Source organism: Schistosoma haematobium, chromosome ZW (assembly GCF_000699445.3).
Source record: "Schistosoma haematobium chromosome ZW, whole genome shotgun sequence".
Lineage (NCBI taxonomy): Eukaryota > Metazoa > Platyhelminthes > Trematoda > Strigeidida > Schistosomatidae > Schistosoma > Schistosoma haematobium.
In genome coordinates this window covers 41,368,554-41,381,551 of record NC_067195.1, presented here as the reverse complement: position 1 = coordinate 41,381,551, position 12,998 = coordinate 41,368,554, and the positions used below count along the sequence as shown (strand labels likewise).

General features: G+C 35.1%; 1 protein-coding gene across 3 annotated transcripts in view; it reads left to right on the top strand.

Annotated features, from left to right (window-relative positions):
* Nucleotides 1–8,472, top strand: part of VAC14_1 (PtdIns(3,5)P(2) sythesis regulation factor) — a 39,529-nt gene extending 31,057 nt beyond the window's left edge. The window contains exons 12-17 of one of the 3 annotated variants that reach the window (XM_051211404.1): nt 538–712; nt 1,973–2,091; nt 3,025–3,104; nt 4,590–4,746; nt 5,500–5,836; nt 6,788–7,091. In XM_051211404.1, the coding sequence (XP_051071459.1) occupies nt 538–712; nt 1,973–2,091; nt 3,025–3,104; nt 4,590–4,746; nt 5,500–5,836; nt 6,788–6,847 (928 nt within the window). In that variant the 3' untranslated portion in view covers nt 6,848–7,091. Of the gene's footprint in view, nt 1–537; nt 713–773; nt 3,105–4,589; nt 4,747–5,496 lie in introns of those variants that run through there. The other 2 variants (XM_051211403.1, XM_051211401.1) reach the window with 2 other exon arrangements.
* The last annotated feature ends 4,526 nt before the right edge of the window (nt 8,473–12,998 follow it).

Here is a 12,998-nt window from a genome sequence, read left to right as displayed (position 1 = left end):
AGGTGTTCTTTTTTGTAATACATCCTGTTTTATTCACTGAATTATCTAAAGTTGCCGACTGTTGAATTTGTGTTTCGGCTCCCAGAGATGTCACTGCCCTAACCGGTCATAGGCATTAATCGTCGTCTTTTATGACATTAGAATGTTACTGAATATAAACCCTCAATATTCCCACCTGGTCCTATTGTGATGTGTTCTACTTATATCGACAGATATAAGTAGTATGTACCATTAGTTGAAAGTGAAATGCATGAAAGCAGAAGGTTAAGAAGATCGAAGGAAAGAGAAGGATAATAGAATTATTGGTGTTGAAACGAAAGAACATTGAGGTCTGAGACGATTAATTAACATTTTGCAAATGAATTATTGTATGGTTCTCAAATTTTACCAAGAGATTCTGTAATTTTGTGTTCAAATACATCCGATTGTTCCCACTTGTGTTCTCGTTCATTACACTACCAGACTTGTCAAGTAAGTTGTTCATAATCAGCAAGTTTATTAAATCCTTTATTTATTTTGTTTTTACTGTTTTGTTAGCGATCTCTGCCAAGTTCTTGGTGCTGATACGGTTTACTGCACCGTTTCAACAATTATTTCTTATATTAAACCATTGGAATCAGCATTTGTACTGGTACAAGCGTTGAATCGGATTCTTTTAACTCAACCAGTGTTACATAATTTCCGTAAACAATTACGTTGTATTAATACGAAGGTAAGGTGGAATAGGTAGTGTTCATTTATAAATATTGGTATATTTTCACCAAGAGATAATCACAAAATATGTTAATATTTGATTCTGCTAACATCTCTTAGTACTATTCGATGCTTTCCCTCAGTTGATTGTTTAGAGGTTTTATTTGTTTATTTTTTCGCTGTACTAGTAAATTTTATCTAATAATACTTAATTGTTAAAATAAACTCGTTTTTAAACAGTATATGTTTCAGGGAAAAGGTCGGTCTTCTAGCTTCGGAGAAGTTTTTCAACTATTAGCCATTTATTCTGGGTTGCCAAAAGTTTCATTGATCCTCGATATATACCCCGAATCGATTTCATAAATCTCATTCAACCAACATTGTTTTAAAACTAGATTAAATTAAGTAATGGGATATCAAAAGTCGAATACTAAATGTTTTAAGCCTATTATGTTTCTAAAACCATACAAGCGAATGATTACAGCCTGATCCAAATTGTTGAGTTAAACATCACTCAGTTTTTATGTAAGATAAAACCAATTAGAACATAGATAAAGACAGACAACAGACGGACTTATTCATTTGTAAATAAGAATGAACATAATTTATCGTTCGAGCTTATCTCATGTAACTCATAGGATTACTATGTGTCTACTTTATAAGCTCTTTACTTATCCAAAAAGAGCTAGTGCCAGTATAAGTCAATCTTTCTCAGTGATTGTTTGCTGAAGTCTATCTGACTCGAATATTGATTAGTTCGTGATGATAAAATTTTACGCCATTGACCTTAATATCTCAACTATTAGTTTGTAATAGTAGATCACCTGATTAAAAAATTGATTCTAGTTACTACGCTTATCGATCATTCAATAGGATATACTTTAATGAGCAACAACAATACTTGGTGTTGAGGAATAATCCTAACCCACTGAATGTCTCCTTGTCAAACAATAAAATCGAATTATGAGTGGTTTGTTAAATAATCACAAATTCTTCTATATATAACATAGTCCTCACTTTATGTAGTTAAGTAACATAAAAATATATGCTAAACAACAATATTATTTGTGAGATACGTTCGTGTATTGACATCATATTAGCTCATCCAAACAATTATGCCTAATGATACTGACAGTACTTTAAGTATACCACACGACTGATTTCAATTCTTACACTTTTTTTCACAATATATCTTTATATTCAAAGCATTTGTCTATTTTCCTTTTTTATTTTACAAAACAAATATCTACATTCTCTCCGTCGTATGTACATATTTTAGGCCCAATGTCAGTTGTTTGAAAAACTGTATCGTGCTTGGTGTTATAATCCTGTTTCTCTGTTAGCACTATGTATGCTGACTGAAAATTATAAACATTGTAGTCGTTTAGTGAAATCATTGTATCCTTTTTTTAATTGGAAAAAAGTAGAATTTTAACAATGGATTTAATTTTCAATCAGTTTTTTAACAGCATATAAAATAAATGAAGTGGTTAGTTTTTTTTATAATTTTCATTGAATAGAACTAATCTATGGTGTGAGATTTAAAGGGCATTTGTAAATGTGTTGTGTGTACAAAGAGCATGCAGCAATTATTTCTGGTATTGTTGTATTCTATTCATCGTAATTAATAGACAACGAGTTAATCAATTCAAGATAGTAGTGGTATAACTTACCACATGTTGTATCTCGAGTCTAATAAAGCTAAAAATTTCTCAGTGAATTCTAAGGAAGGAAGTGGACTTGGCAGCTTCGCAAAAATATTCAGATCACTCTGTTAATTACACTTACTGTATGCAAGGTAAGTGAACTCCTTTGACTAATAATCGCGGTAGATCGAGTGAAATACAAACGGTTATCCTACTAGTGAAATTACTATGTCTGAAGAACTGAAGGATGCTTTTGGTGATTTTTGACAAAATTTACTTCCTTTTCTGACTTAAGAATTAAACAAATCACATCATAGTGCCATAATATCAAGTATCATTTTCTGATAAGTAATATGCCTTTGGTTACCATATCTTTAATAATATTTAAACCATAACTTCGTTCACACTTTTACCTCATTCAAAAACTATCCCGGTTCCGTATACGTTGAGATATACGTTTTTTTTTTTAAATGTACAATTTCATTTATGTGATAGCTTAATTGTATTTTAATAATTAGAATAAATATTGCGGGGAAGAAGAACAAGGAGATTTGATAAACAATCATATGTCAACTAAACGATACTTAGTTCAAATAGGGAATGAATTTATGCGTAAGGTAGTGCGTTCTGCATGCTCCATGCGTTAGTTTTATTCCTTAACGATATTATTTTGTTTTTGACTAAGCGGAGATATTGTTATTACTGTTGAAACTCTCTGTGATATGGATCAGCTAATTCAAATGATAGAATCACCAATATTCTCCAGTAAGTTTATACATCAATGATAATATTGAGAATTGTTTAAATCAAGTCACCTATTGATGTACCCTTTTTCATTACGCATCTGTCTGTTTGCACAATACCATATTATAATTTTTCTAAATTAAGGTGTAATCAGATCAAGGGAGTTTTCGTGCATTTTGGCAGACATGCAAAGGTTATTTTACTGAAATTGGTTCGGTGTTAGTGGATTTTGTCATGTATTAGGCTTCAGTTCTAAGAAATTAGGCGATGTCGTTGAATAATGAGATAATCATAATATCGTTCAATGTGTGAGCATGTTATCATTACTTTTATGATTTGTGCGGTTCTCTCATGTTTGTTTGAAAAGTATTTTGAATTCTAAGGTTTTAAATGTACTCTGACAAGTTTATCTTCAATATATTTTCTTATTGAGCTAACTCTTCTGACTGTATGTATAATTTTAAGGGAGGCTTCTAGTGAAGCAAAGTGGCTAGAATTGATTAGATGCTCCGAGATTGAGCTTTTGACTAACTTCTGTAAACGTTTGGAGAGCTAGATAGTGTAATATTCGGAAATGCGTTTCGAAAAAACTCGCTTTGTGTGGCCAATATAACCTACTTCACATGATCAAGTAAACTGACAGATACACACTGATTTCTCTCAGACTTTCAAGAAAACGTTCTATTGGGTTGAGCCTCACACTATCTTTTCTAGCTGACCCATGATTCTAAGTTGCGTAAAGGACAATCTCCCGTATTGGGCGAAATCAGTGTAAATCTATCAGTTTACTTGATCATGTGAAGCAGGTTATATTGGCCACACAAAGCGAGTTTTTTCGAAACGCATTTCCGAATATTACACTATCTAGCTCTCCAAACGTTTACAGAAGTTAGTCAAAAGCTCAATCTCGGAGCATCTAATCAATTCTAGCCACTTCGCTTCACTAGAAGCCTCCTTTAAAATTATACATACAGTTAGAAGGAGTTGACTCAATGAGAATGCAAATGAAAAACTTATGTACAGCAAAGGCTATTGCTATCCACCAGTTTTAGCCTAACCTTTGTGGACAGAAATAGTATGCTCAACCCCTCATTCATCCATGACCCTAACCCCGCTTTCTATATTCCATAATATATCGTCTTTATTTATTTTATCATTCCTACTCCTTTCCAGTTGTTTTCACAACTATTAACTAGCAATCATTACAACTTTTAACAATTTTGTTCTTAATAGCTATCAAGTGGATAATTATTTCGCCTTACCATTTTTCACTAACCGATTGCTACTTAACTTCCTTTCAATATCTGATTTCTAATTCGTGACAACATAACACTCCAAGTTTTTTGATTAGCTAGCTGCTTTCTATCTCACTATTGAATACTATTTTAGCGAATAAAATTGATAATTTTTACGTAGTTTGGCATATACTTACGTATAATAAATTTCAACATATTACTCACTAAAGAAGCACAATATACAGTTAAAACGTAATGTTTCATTTTTCAGGTCTTCGGATGCATATGCTTGATAAACGATTCAGTGCTGATCTTCGCGAAACTTTATATTGCCTACTTATGTGTCTTCCACAAACAGATGCCTTTCAGACACTTTGGCGACGCTTACAATGCTTACCACCTGTGGAATATATTTCAGATAATCCAGTGTAATAATTATTTTCTTTAGTTTCTATTTATTTCCAGATGCTCTGTGCAATCATAAGATCTGAAACACGGAGAATTAAATATTGATTTGGAGCGTTATTAAGTGTTAATGATCTACATGGTTATAACAAGAACTCATTTAAGTATAGCTGGATGTAATCAGCATTTAATTTTCCAGTGTTTGAAATCTTATGGTTATCTTTCAAGAGTTATATTACCTTCTTGATAATGTTTTAAGACGTTAAATCCTTTAATGAGACACGGTAGGGATTTTCCCATTGCTGTTATGACTGACTGTTTTTATTCTTTTGTATTGAATGTCATGTTTAAAGAATTCTCTATTAATAGTAGTCATTTTATTCTGACTTTTGCTTGTGTTGTATGATTTAGTATGTCTTATTCCCAATTTTTGAGCTTTTTATGCATTACTGCAATCCGTTATAAGTTAAATGCATTTGCGACCTAATGAATTTACGCCTACTGACTTTATATAACAAATGTGGGTAACTGTTTATGCTACTTACTAATAAAAAGTAGTTCGATATCCCAAGCTGTAATAAAGTGGAGTCCCCTTGAGTGCTTAGTCTGTTTGCTATGATAAGAGCAAAACTGTCATAGTTAACTGTTATTCATTGGATTTGTGTATAATGGTTTAGTTATCTTGAATAAGATTTCCATATTGAACTAATATTTATTGTTATAAGGTATAAATTTTTAAACCATTTCTTTTTGTATTGATCCACTCTTTTAAGTAGTCGGATTTCAAAAGGTCCCCAGTCTACACAGAATATAATTAGTGTGTACATCAACTTTAATGAGTTATTTGATTACTTTCATTCAATTCAGAAGCAATCTGATGAATATCGTTTAATGAAAATGATAAATCACAATAGGAATGGAGCACAACCACAAAATCAAAATAGTTATACAATATCCAATGAAAATCGTTCAAATAGAGGTAGTCTTGGAAACGTTTTTAATAAACTGGCTGTCTCCGATGAAAAGCCATCTAATAATATATATCCAACTGATATTCAGAGGAAAATTGATTCTAAAACCACAGTTTGTTCAGCTAATGATTATCTTACTGCGGTAAATTTGTTTGCTCCTTGTAATATTGTTTTAATTATTTTCGTGAATTAAATGATATTAATCTTAAAGATGCTCTCAGCAAGCACAATAACAGCTTCCCTACTCGCAGCATAATCTCCACGCTTTCTTATAGCCTATCATGATGACAGGAAACTTAATGTATGTAACTGATGTAATGGCATGTGCAAAGTGTTTTTAACTTACTAAAGCTAATGTTTAAGTATGAACTTCATTTGTGGAAAAAAGTATTCAAGGGGTTTCAAACAAACCACCTCTTCTTAGTGTCTTCTGAATCGTTACTGAGAAGTGATTTCAAGATTTCACATACCACTGTGATTTATGTTTCTCGTATATACAACCAAAACAAATGCTTATTGTGTACATAAAATTAGCTATTTGTTTCTCTTTTTTCACCTTGGATTGACTTGTCAATGTTTTTAAGTGGAAGTTCTTATCTATTTCACCAGATATTTCATCATTTTGTAATTATTCCATTGATTACTTTGCTCATTTGCTACTCTCACTGTTCGATTATAAATTCATTTTCAACACAGATGTTTATTGATCCACGTTGCCATACCTCATCTCAGCACAGCAAGAAGAGAGAAATGGGACTAATACCCATAACAGTCATCACAATGAAAAGTATAATTAAAACAAACAAATAAAATTGATTAATGCGAATTACAGAGTGAATACTACCATAGTTTTTTATTCTCGCTAATAATATTGCTCTCACACTCTAGCAGACGGGTCGGATATTTCTTCAAAAATGTTCTGTTAAATTTGTCGATATGATTCACAGTGTAGTGAGATATTTATTTTTAATTTGAGAAGATACAGTAATAAAGCTGAATTTTCATCTGTACTATCGTTGATGTATACCTAGATGCTTCATATTGAGTTTTATCTAATATTATTCTAATATTTTTTTTCGAAATCTTTTTTTAGAGTTTTGTCAATCTAGGAATAAACATTGACTACGGTGCCCCATTGAATATCGTTGATTAGTTGGGTTTTTGTCGGAATCGTTTGCATGTTGAATATGATGCTTTTTATTGATTTTTGGATTTTTATCTTTACATACAAATGACTCCATGTGATCACTTCTATTTACATGTACTATGTTAAATTGTGATTTTTTAATACTTCTGAAACTGCATATAACTGGTGATTGAAAATATGATACATTTAAGGTCACTTCATTTATTTTAACTTTTTCGTAATTCTTAAATATGATTTTTCTTCATTACCAGTCTTTTGTTCTTTTGTCAACTGTGATCAATAAGACGGTTGAACTTCCTTGTTGGTGTCCTTTTACAACGGATAATTTCCATGTATATTCGGTACTTTATACAATTTATTTGTATGGATGTACGCAGTTGGTGTTGGTCACGTGTGATGAGGTAGCTTGTAATTGTTGCTCAACTTCAAATAGACTAAACATCTAACCAGTGGATCCTTGTAGTGTGTATATGTACAAATGGGGTGGATTGTTAGGTGTACTTTGTCACATTGCCTACCAAATTTGACAACACTATTTAAGTCTCCCTTCCCAAGTTTGGCTGTTACGACTTTAAATGTATGGAAAACAGCTTTTTTTTCAGGTAAATGGTTTAATCCAAAAAAAGATTAAGAAAATTTTAAAATGTTTATCAAAATTCAGGATCTTGTTATTCTGAATTGTGGGAGTATTCTTTACTGACATTGCATTGACAATTCATTGACGTTTTAATATTTAGTCTATAGACATAAAATTGTTACTAAATTAGATAGGAAACTGTGATAGATTGTCTAAATTCAACTAATATTTCAGTCAGTTTGTCTAATGATATTGCATCAACACTTCCTCAAAGATCTTTCGAGTCAGTTCTTTAACTTTTCATTGTATTTTCCATTTCGTAGCTAGTTTCAGCTTTATCAACTGCTTAAGGTTTAGTCATCTAGTTTCATCACATGTAGACTCAAAAGAATGAAATTGACTGATAATCCATCATAATTTTACGTGATGTATTCTCCCCATCATTACAGGGACTTGATTTAAGGGAGACAAACTGAGTCATTTTGTACAACCTTTTCAATTGTTGTTTTGGATCCAGTATTTCATATAAATACTGACTGCTAATTAGTGTTGCTTTTGCTATATATAGTCTTCGTCGGATATAACAATTCGTTTAACACTCGTGAGTGGGATAAATATGACATTTTATTTGTTTACTTTTGGAAGTATATGTTTCAGTCATCGGTGATCTGTTACTAGTATCATCTTAAATTTGATTAGATAAAAGGGGTGCTAGTAGTCGTCCATCATTTTGGAATTAAAACATTGTCGTACGACCTAAAAAGACATGTAATGCATAAAACTATTATCAAGATACAAGTCTACTATCAGTTGTGCCTAAGTCGCTGGGTTCCACTGTTTCTTATAACCCGGATTTTTGCTCCGAACATTTCCTATATGCTGACATATAATAAATCACCTGATGATCAATTAAATAGAAAGAATTAATAGTCGACATATCTGTATCAAATTTCTTAAGGAAACCTGCTGGTCCGATCTAACCTCAAGACTTAGTAGTCTGAAATGTCTTGGGGACACATTAGTACTTTCACACTGGTGATTTACTGAAGAGACACATATAAACATCGGCCCAAGTTTCTGCATCTCATTAGCATAACAAGATGGACAAATTCATGAAAGCAGTTACTTTAATGATAGTAAAAAAACGTTTCATATAAGAATGTGATATAGGGAGAAAGAAAGGTATAAAGTAATATTAATCCCAAGGTTTAAGGGAAGACAAAGAGTGTGTACGCCGACGCCATTGTGATAGATTCTGAGCTGTCACCCAGTCTCCAACCATTGGTTACGATAGTCACACGAACCCAACCAAGTAGTCTGTATTTATCAACATGGCTCAGACTAGAAGTTAGTGACTTCAAGGACTGATGTCGAGTTTCGGTTTGGCCACCCCTGACTTTCTTCCAGCCGTCTCTAACACTAGTCAGCATTACGCGCCGTGATAAACGGTGTTCAGGCATACGTAACACGTGGCCCAACCATCTCAGTCTATGAAGATTCACAACCTCATCAACTGATTTACCACCATTCCCTGATACCCTGTGTCTAACTTCACTATTACTTACCCAGTGGTCCTAGCATATACGAGCAGTTTTTCTAAGGCATCTGTGGTCAAATACTAGTAGCTTACGAGGATATTCTACTCTTAATTGCCACATTTCGCAGCCGTAAAGTAGAACGGAACAAACTGCCGCGAAGTATACTGGTCCCTTAATTAATAGACGGATATCTCGCCTTCGCCATAGGTGACGTAAGTTGGCGAAAGCCAAACGACAACTTCACTCCCTATCCTTAGTTCAGGTGTTGATGCAGGCCAGTCCTGAAGCAACAACTTGTATTTAGAGGGGAGGAACGCATTCCAAACCTTCTGGTATAGAGTTGTTCAGTGCTACCAAAAGACTGCATTTGATCAGCGTTTTAACCAAACAGGACTATGTCATTTGAGTATTCTAAGTCGATAAGTTGACCTCCTGGTAGGAGATCAATTCCCAAAAATTCAGTCGACGAGAACGTTATTTCCATCAGTAGGTCTATGATGAAGTTAAACAAAAATGGAGAAAGTGAACAGCCTTGACGGACACCACTTGAGGTTGCGAAAGCAGATGACAGTCTGCCATAAGCTCTGACTCGACTAGTAGTGTTCGAGTAAAGAGCCTTCACAAGGTTTATGTACTTCTGAGGTATGTCTTTCAATGACAGACACTGTCTGTGTTCTAGAACCTGACGAATGGTGAACATGTGGTCGATACAGCCACGACCAGGTCTGAAGCTAGCCTGATTTTCTCGTGTTTGCAGTTCACGAGTCTTAGTTAGGCGACCGACAATTATCGACGCTAGTATTTTAGATGTGATGTTAGTCATACTAATCCTTCTATGGTTGTCACAGGATGATTTTAACCCTCTCTTATATATTGGGACGATCAGTGATTGTGACCAGTCAGATGGGATAACGTCCAACCCCAGATTTTAGCTAAAATATTAGTCAACTTAATCACCAAAACTGGACCACCGTACTTAAAGACCTCTAGAGCCAATCCATCTGGACCAGCTGCCCTTCCTCATTTCAGATTAACTATAGCCTTTTGAACTTCAGCTAGATTTGGGAGACCTACTTCAATGTTCCATTCACACTGTCTGGGAATGGTGGGTAGTTGTAGAGTAGCTGAAATTTAACTGAACTGCTCCTTAGATTGTTCCGCCCATCATAGTGCTATACCTATACCCGCCAGTCCACTTTGGTTAACCTAGATGTGATTTGTTTTCGCCCTTCATCATGTTCGGGGCCTGATGGGATGAGTTTACGAGAATCTGTCAATGCAATAGACTTAGTAGAAATCCATTGATTTTTCGTAACCCTTCGTTTTGAATCACTAATAGATGTCGTTTCTGTTTCCACAGCTGTCCGTGTGTCTTTCCAAGCAACATCTGGGTCAGCCTCGTTTTCAGAACTACCTAAGTGTGACCTTAGTTGTTCCTAAAATCTACTTTTGGCTTCCTTGTCACTGAGTTTGACTCTAATGGGTATTCTTAATGTGGTTTCTCTGGGTCCAGTGAGGCGCAAGCAGATGCGTGCTCGTATTAGAGCATGATCAGAGTCCAAACATGTACTCTTGAACTAGTGGCAGTCTTCTATCGAGCTTCTGCAACGATGACTGATGGCAGTATGGTCTATTTAAGTCCATCGTTGATTTGGTGTAGGGGGTCGCCATGTTAGACGATGTCTCTCTTTATGCTTGAAATTCGTGTTTGCTAATAATAAACGATTATCTGAGCACAGTTGCAGCAGATGATCACCATTATCTGTTCCCTGAGCCGGAATATCAAAATACCCACCTAAATGTCTTTCCTTTTGGTTTGTGCTACCTATCTGGGCATTGAAGTCACCTTCTACGAGTACTATGTCTGAACGTCTAGCTTTCTGAAGAAGTTCAGAGAGCTTTCTGTAAAATTCATCTTTTACTTCATCTGTGCTGCAGTCGGTGAGAGCATAGGCAGAAATGACGAAAAGGTAACGATGTGTGTCCCTGTCCTTCCGAGTTCTTACGGAGCCGTTTAGCCGAACAGCACATAGACGACTGTTAACGGGGATCCACACTAGTAGTGCTTGTTCCGCCCTCATACTTAGTGCTATGCCTACACATACCAGTCCACGAGAACTAGCCATCTGGTCGCCAGATACACGTAGGGTGTATCTCGTCGGCTTTCCCTTTTTGTCGATGTAAGGTCGAGTGAATGACCACACTGGGATCCTGTATGTGTGTTTCGGAGACACAGCATACATCAATGGTAGGAGATTCTAGGGTTTTAGCCAAGGAGGCCTGGTGAATGGTTTGACATAGAGTGCGTACGTTGAAGGCTCCAATGTGTAGTTTGAAGCGAGGTCTCAGTAGACGTGGGACAGTGTTTTGCGCACTAGAATCGTTGGCTATGGTGACACTTGAGGAGGAAGCCAAAAGAGGAAGTTTAGAGTTGAAAGTCGATATAGGAGGAGTAATAGGAATTGAAGAGAGAGGTTGATTATGAATACAGTGATCTTGAGTTCTGTTAGAGGTATGAGGGCGGTTATCACTTCCCGGTTGCTCACACTCTGTAAGGGTTCTTCTGGAGGTACCTGAAAAGGAAATTGTGTTAGAGGTGGTCATAGTGACCTGAGAGCGTGACCGCAGTGCCCAAGGGACAACTGCTTGAGGCTGGTCACACACGGTTTTTTGTGCTAGTTCGATACTTATTGAGACATTATCACCGTGTTACATTTTTCTCTTACGGTTATGACCCAGCCACTCCTATTGCTTAGTATTCTCGGACACCGATTCACTCAACAAGTCACCAAATCAGAACACGGTTGAACAGGAAAGAGGTTATATTCCAAATAACAAGGTTAGATGGAAGTAAGAAGCACAATAGGGAAAGCGTTAGTATATTTATAGTTTTTACATGAGAAGATTCTAGAGTATTCTCTAAGTATCGACTAGTGCTGATTGGATAAGAATTAGCCAATCAGCGTGCAGCAAAGCAATCGTGCATTGAGCATGCTTTAATCCAGTCTATGTCCCGCTAACACACCGGAGACGGAAATTCGTGGGATAAGGCGAGGTGTGCATTTTTAGGGTCGACCTTCTCTAACCCCACCCCTTCTTATGAGAAGGGAGCATCGCTGTAATGCTGGTTATCTGAAGGAAACACCTTACTGCTGTCACACCTCTGTACATTCATTTGTACGACTTCACCTTCGAACTTTGGGTTTGCTACTTTTGTTCTTACCGTTGTTCAACCGACCTACCTGGCATAGTAGAACTTTGAGAAACGATTGTTTTAACCAATAAAGACCGATTGGTTCATCACGATAGGCGAGCCTGACCACCATGTTAAGTTATCAGCAATGGTCAGGAAAGCGACGATTGGATATTTTCATGTACTGTATGTATATTATTTACTCACTTACATTGTTTAAGGCTGTGAATTTGTTACGCATATCTTGAATTGTAGCTTCATGGGTGCTAAATAAATATATTATATGCGAAAAATTCAATTAAACTAATTCATGAAAAATTAGATAATAAAGCATAATGGCAAGAGAGCGAATAACAATTATGATTTAGTATATTGCATAAAATTCTGCTCATTCAAAAGGTGTTATTCAAGTGACTGAATATCTCCCTATTTAGTGAAGATATAAAAAACTGATCTATTGCCAACAGGTTGTGCATTGATTATAAATAACTACTAAATATATGTAGTATTATAGTGGATAAGGAACTTGTTATTACTTATTTATATACAGACTAAACAAAATATAAAGTCACTGGATATGGAGTACATACTAAACAATCAAGAAAGTATATTGTTCAAAACAACGTAATACATTAAATTATTAGATAAACACAGACATTATTAAGTAAGGAGATAGATGGGACAATTGGGGAATTATTTGAAGATCCAAACAAAATTATTATATCACCGATAGTTGGGTACATGATATTCTGCATTGCGAGTGAAACTTACTTTTATGCTATTTCTGTTATGGTGGTTATGCAAATCGATTACAGATGAAAAACTACCTAATTAGGTTTCAAAGCTCAT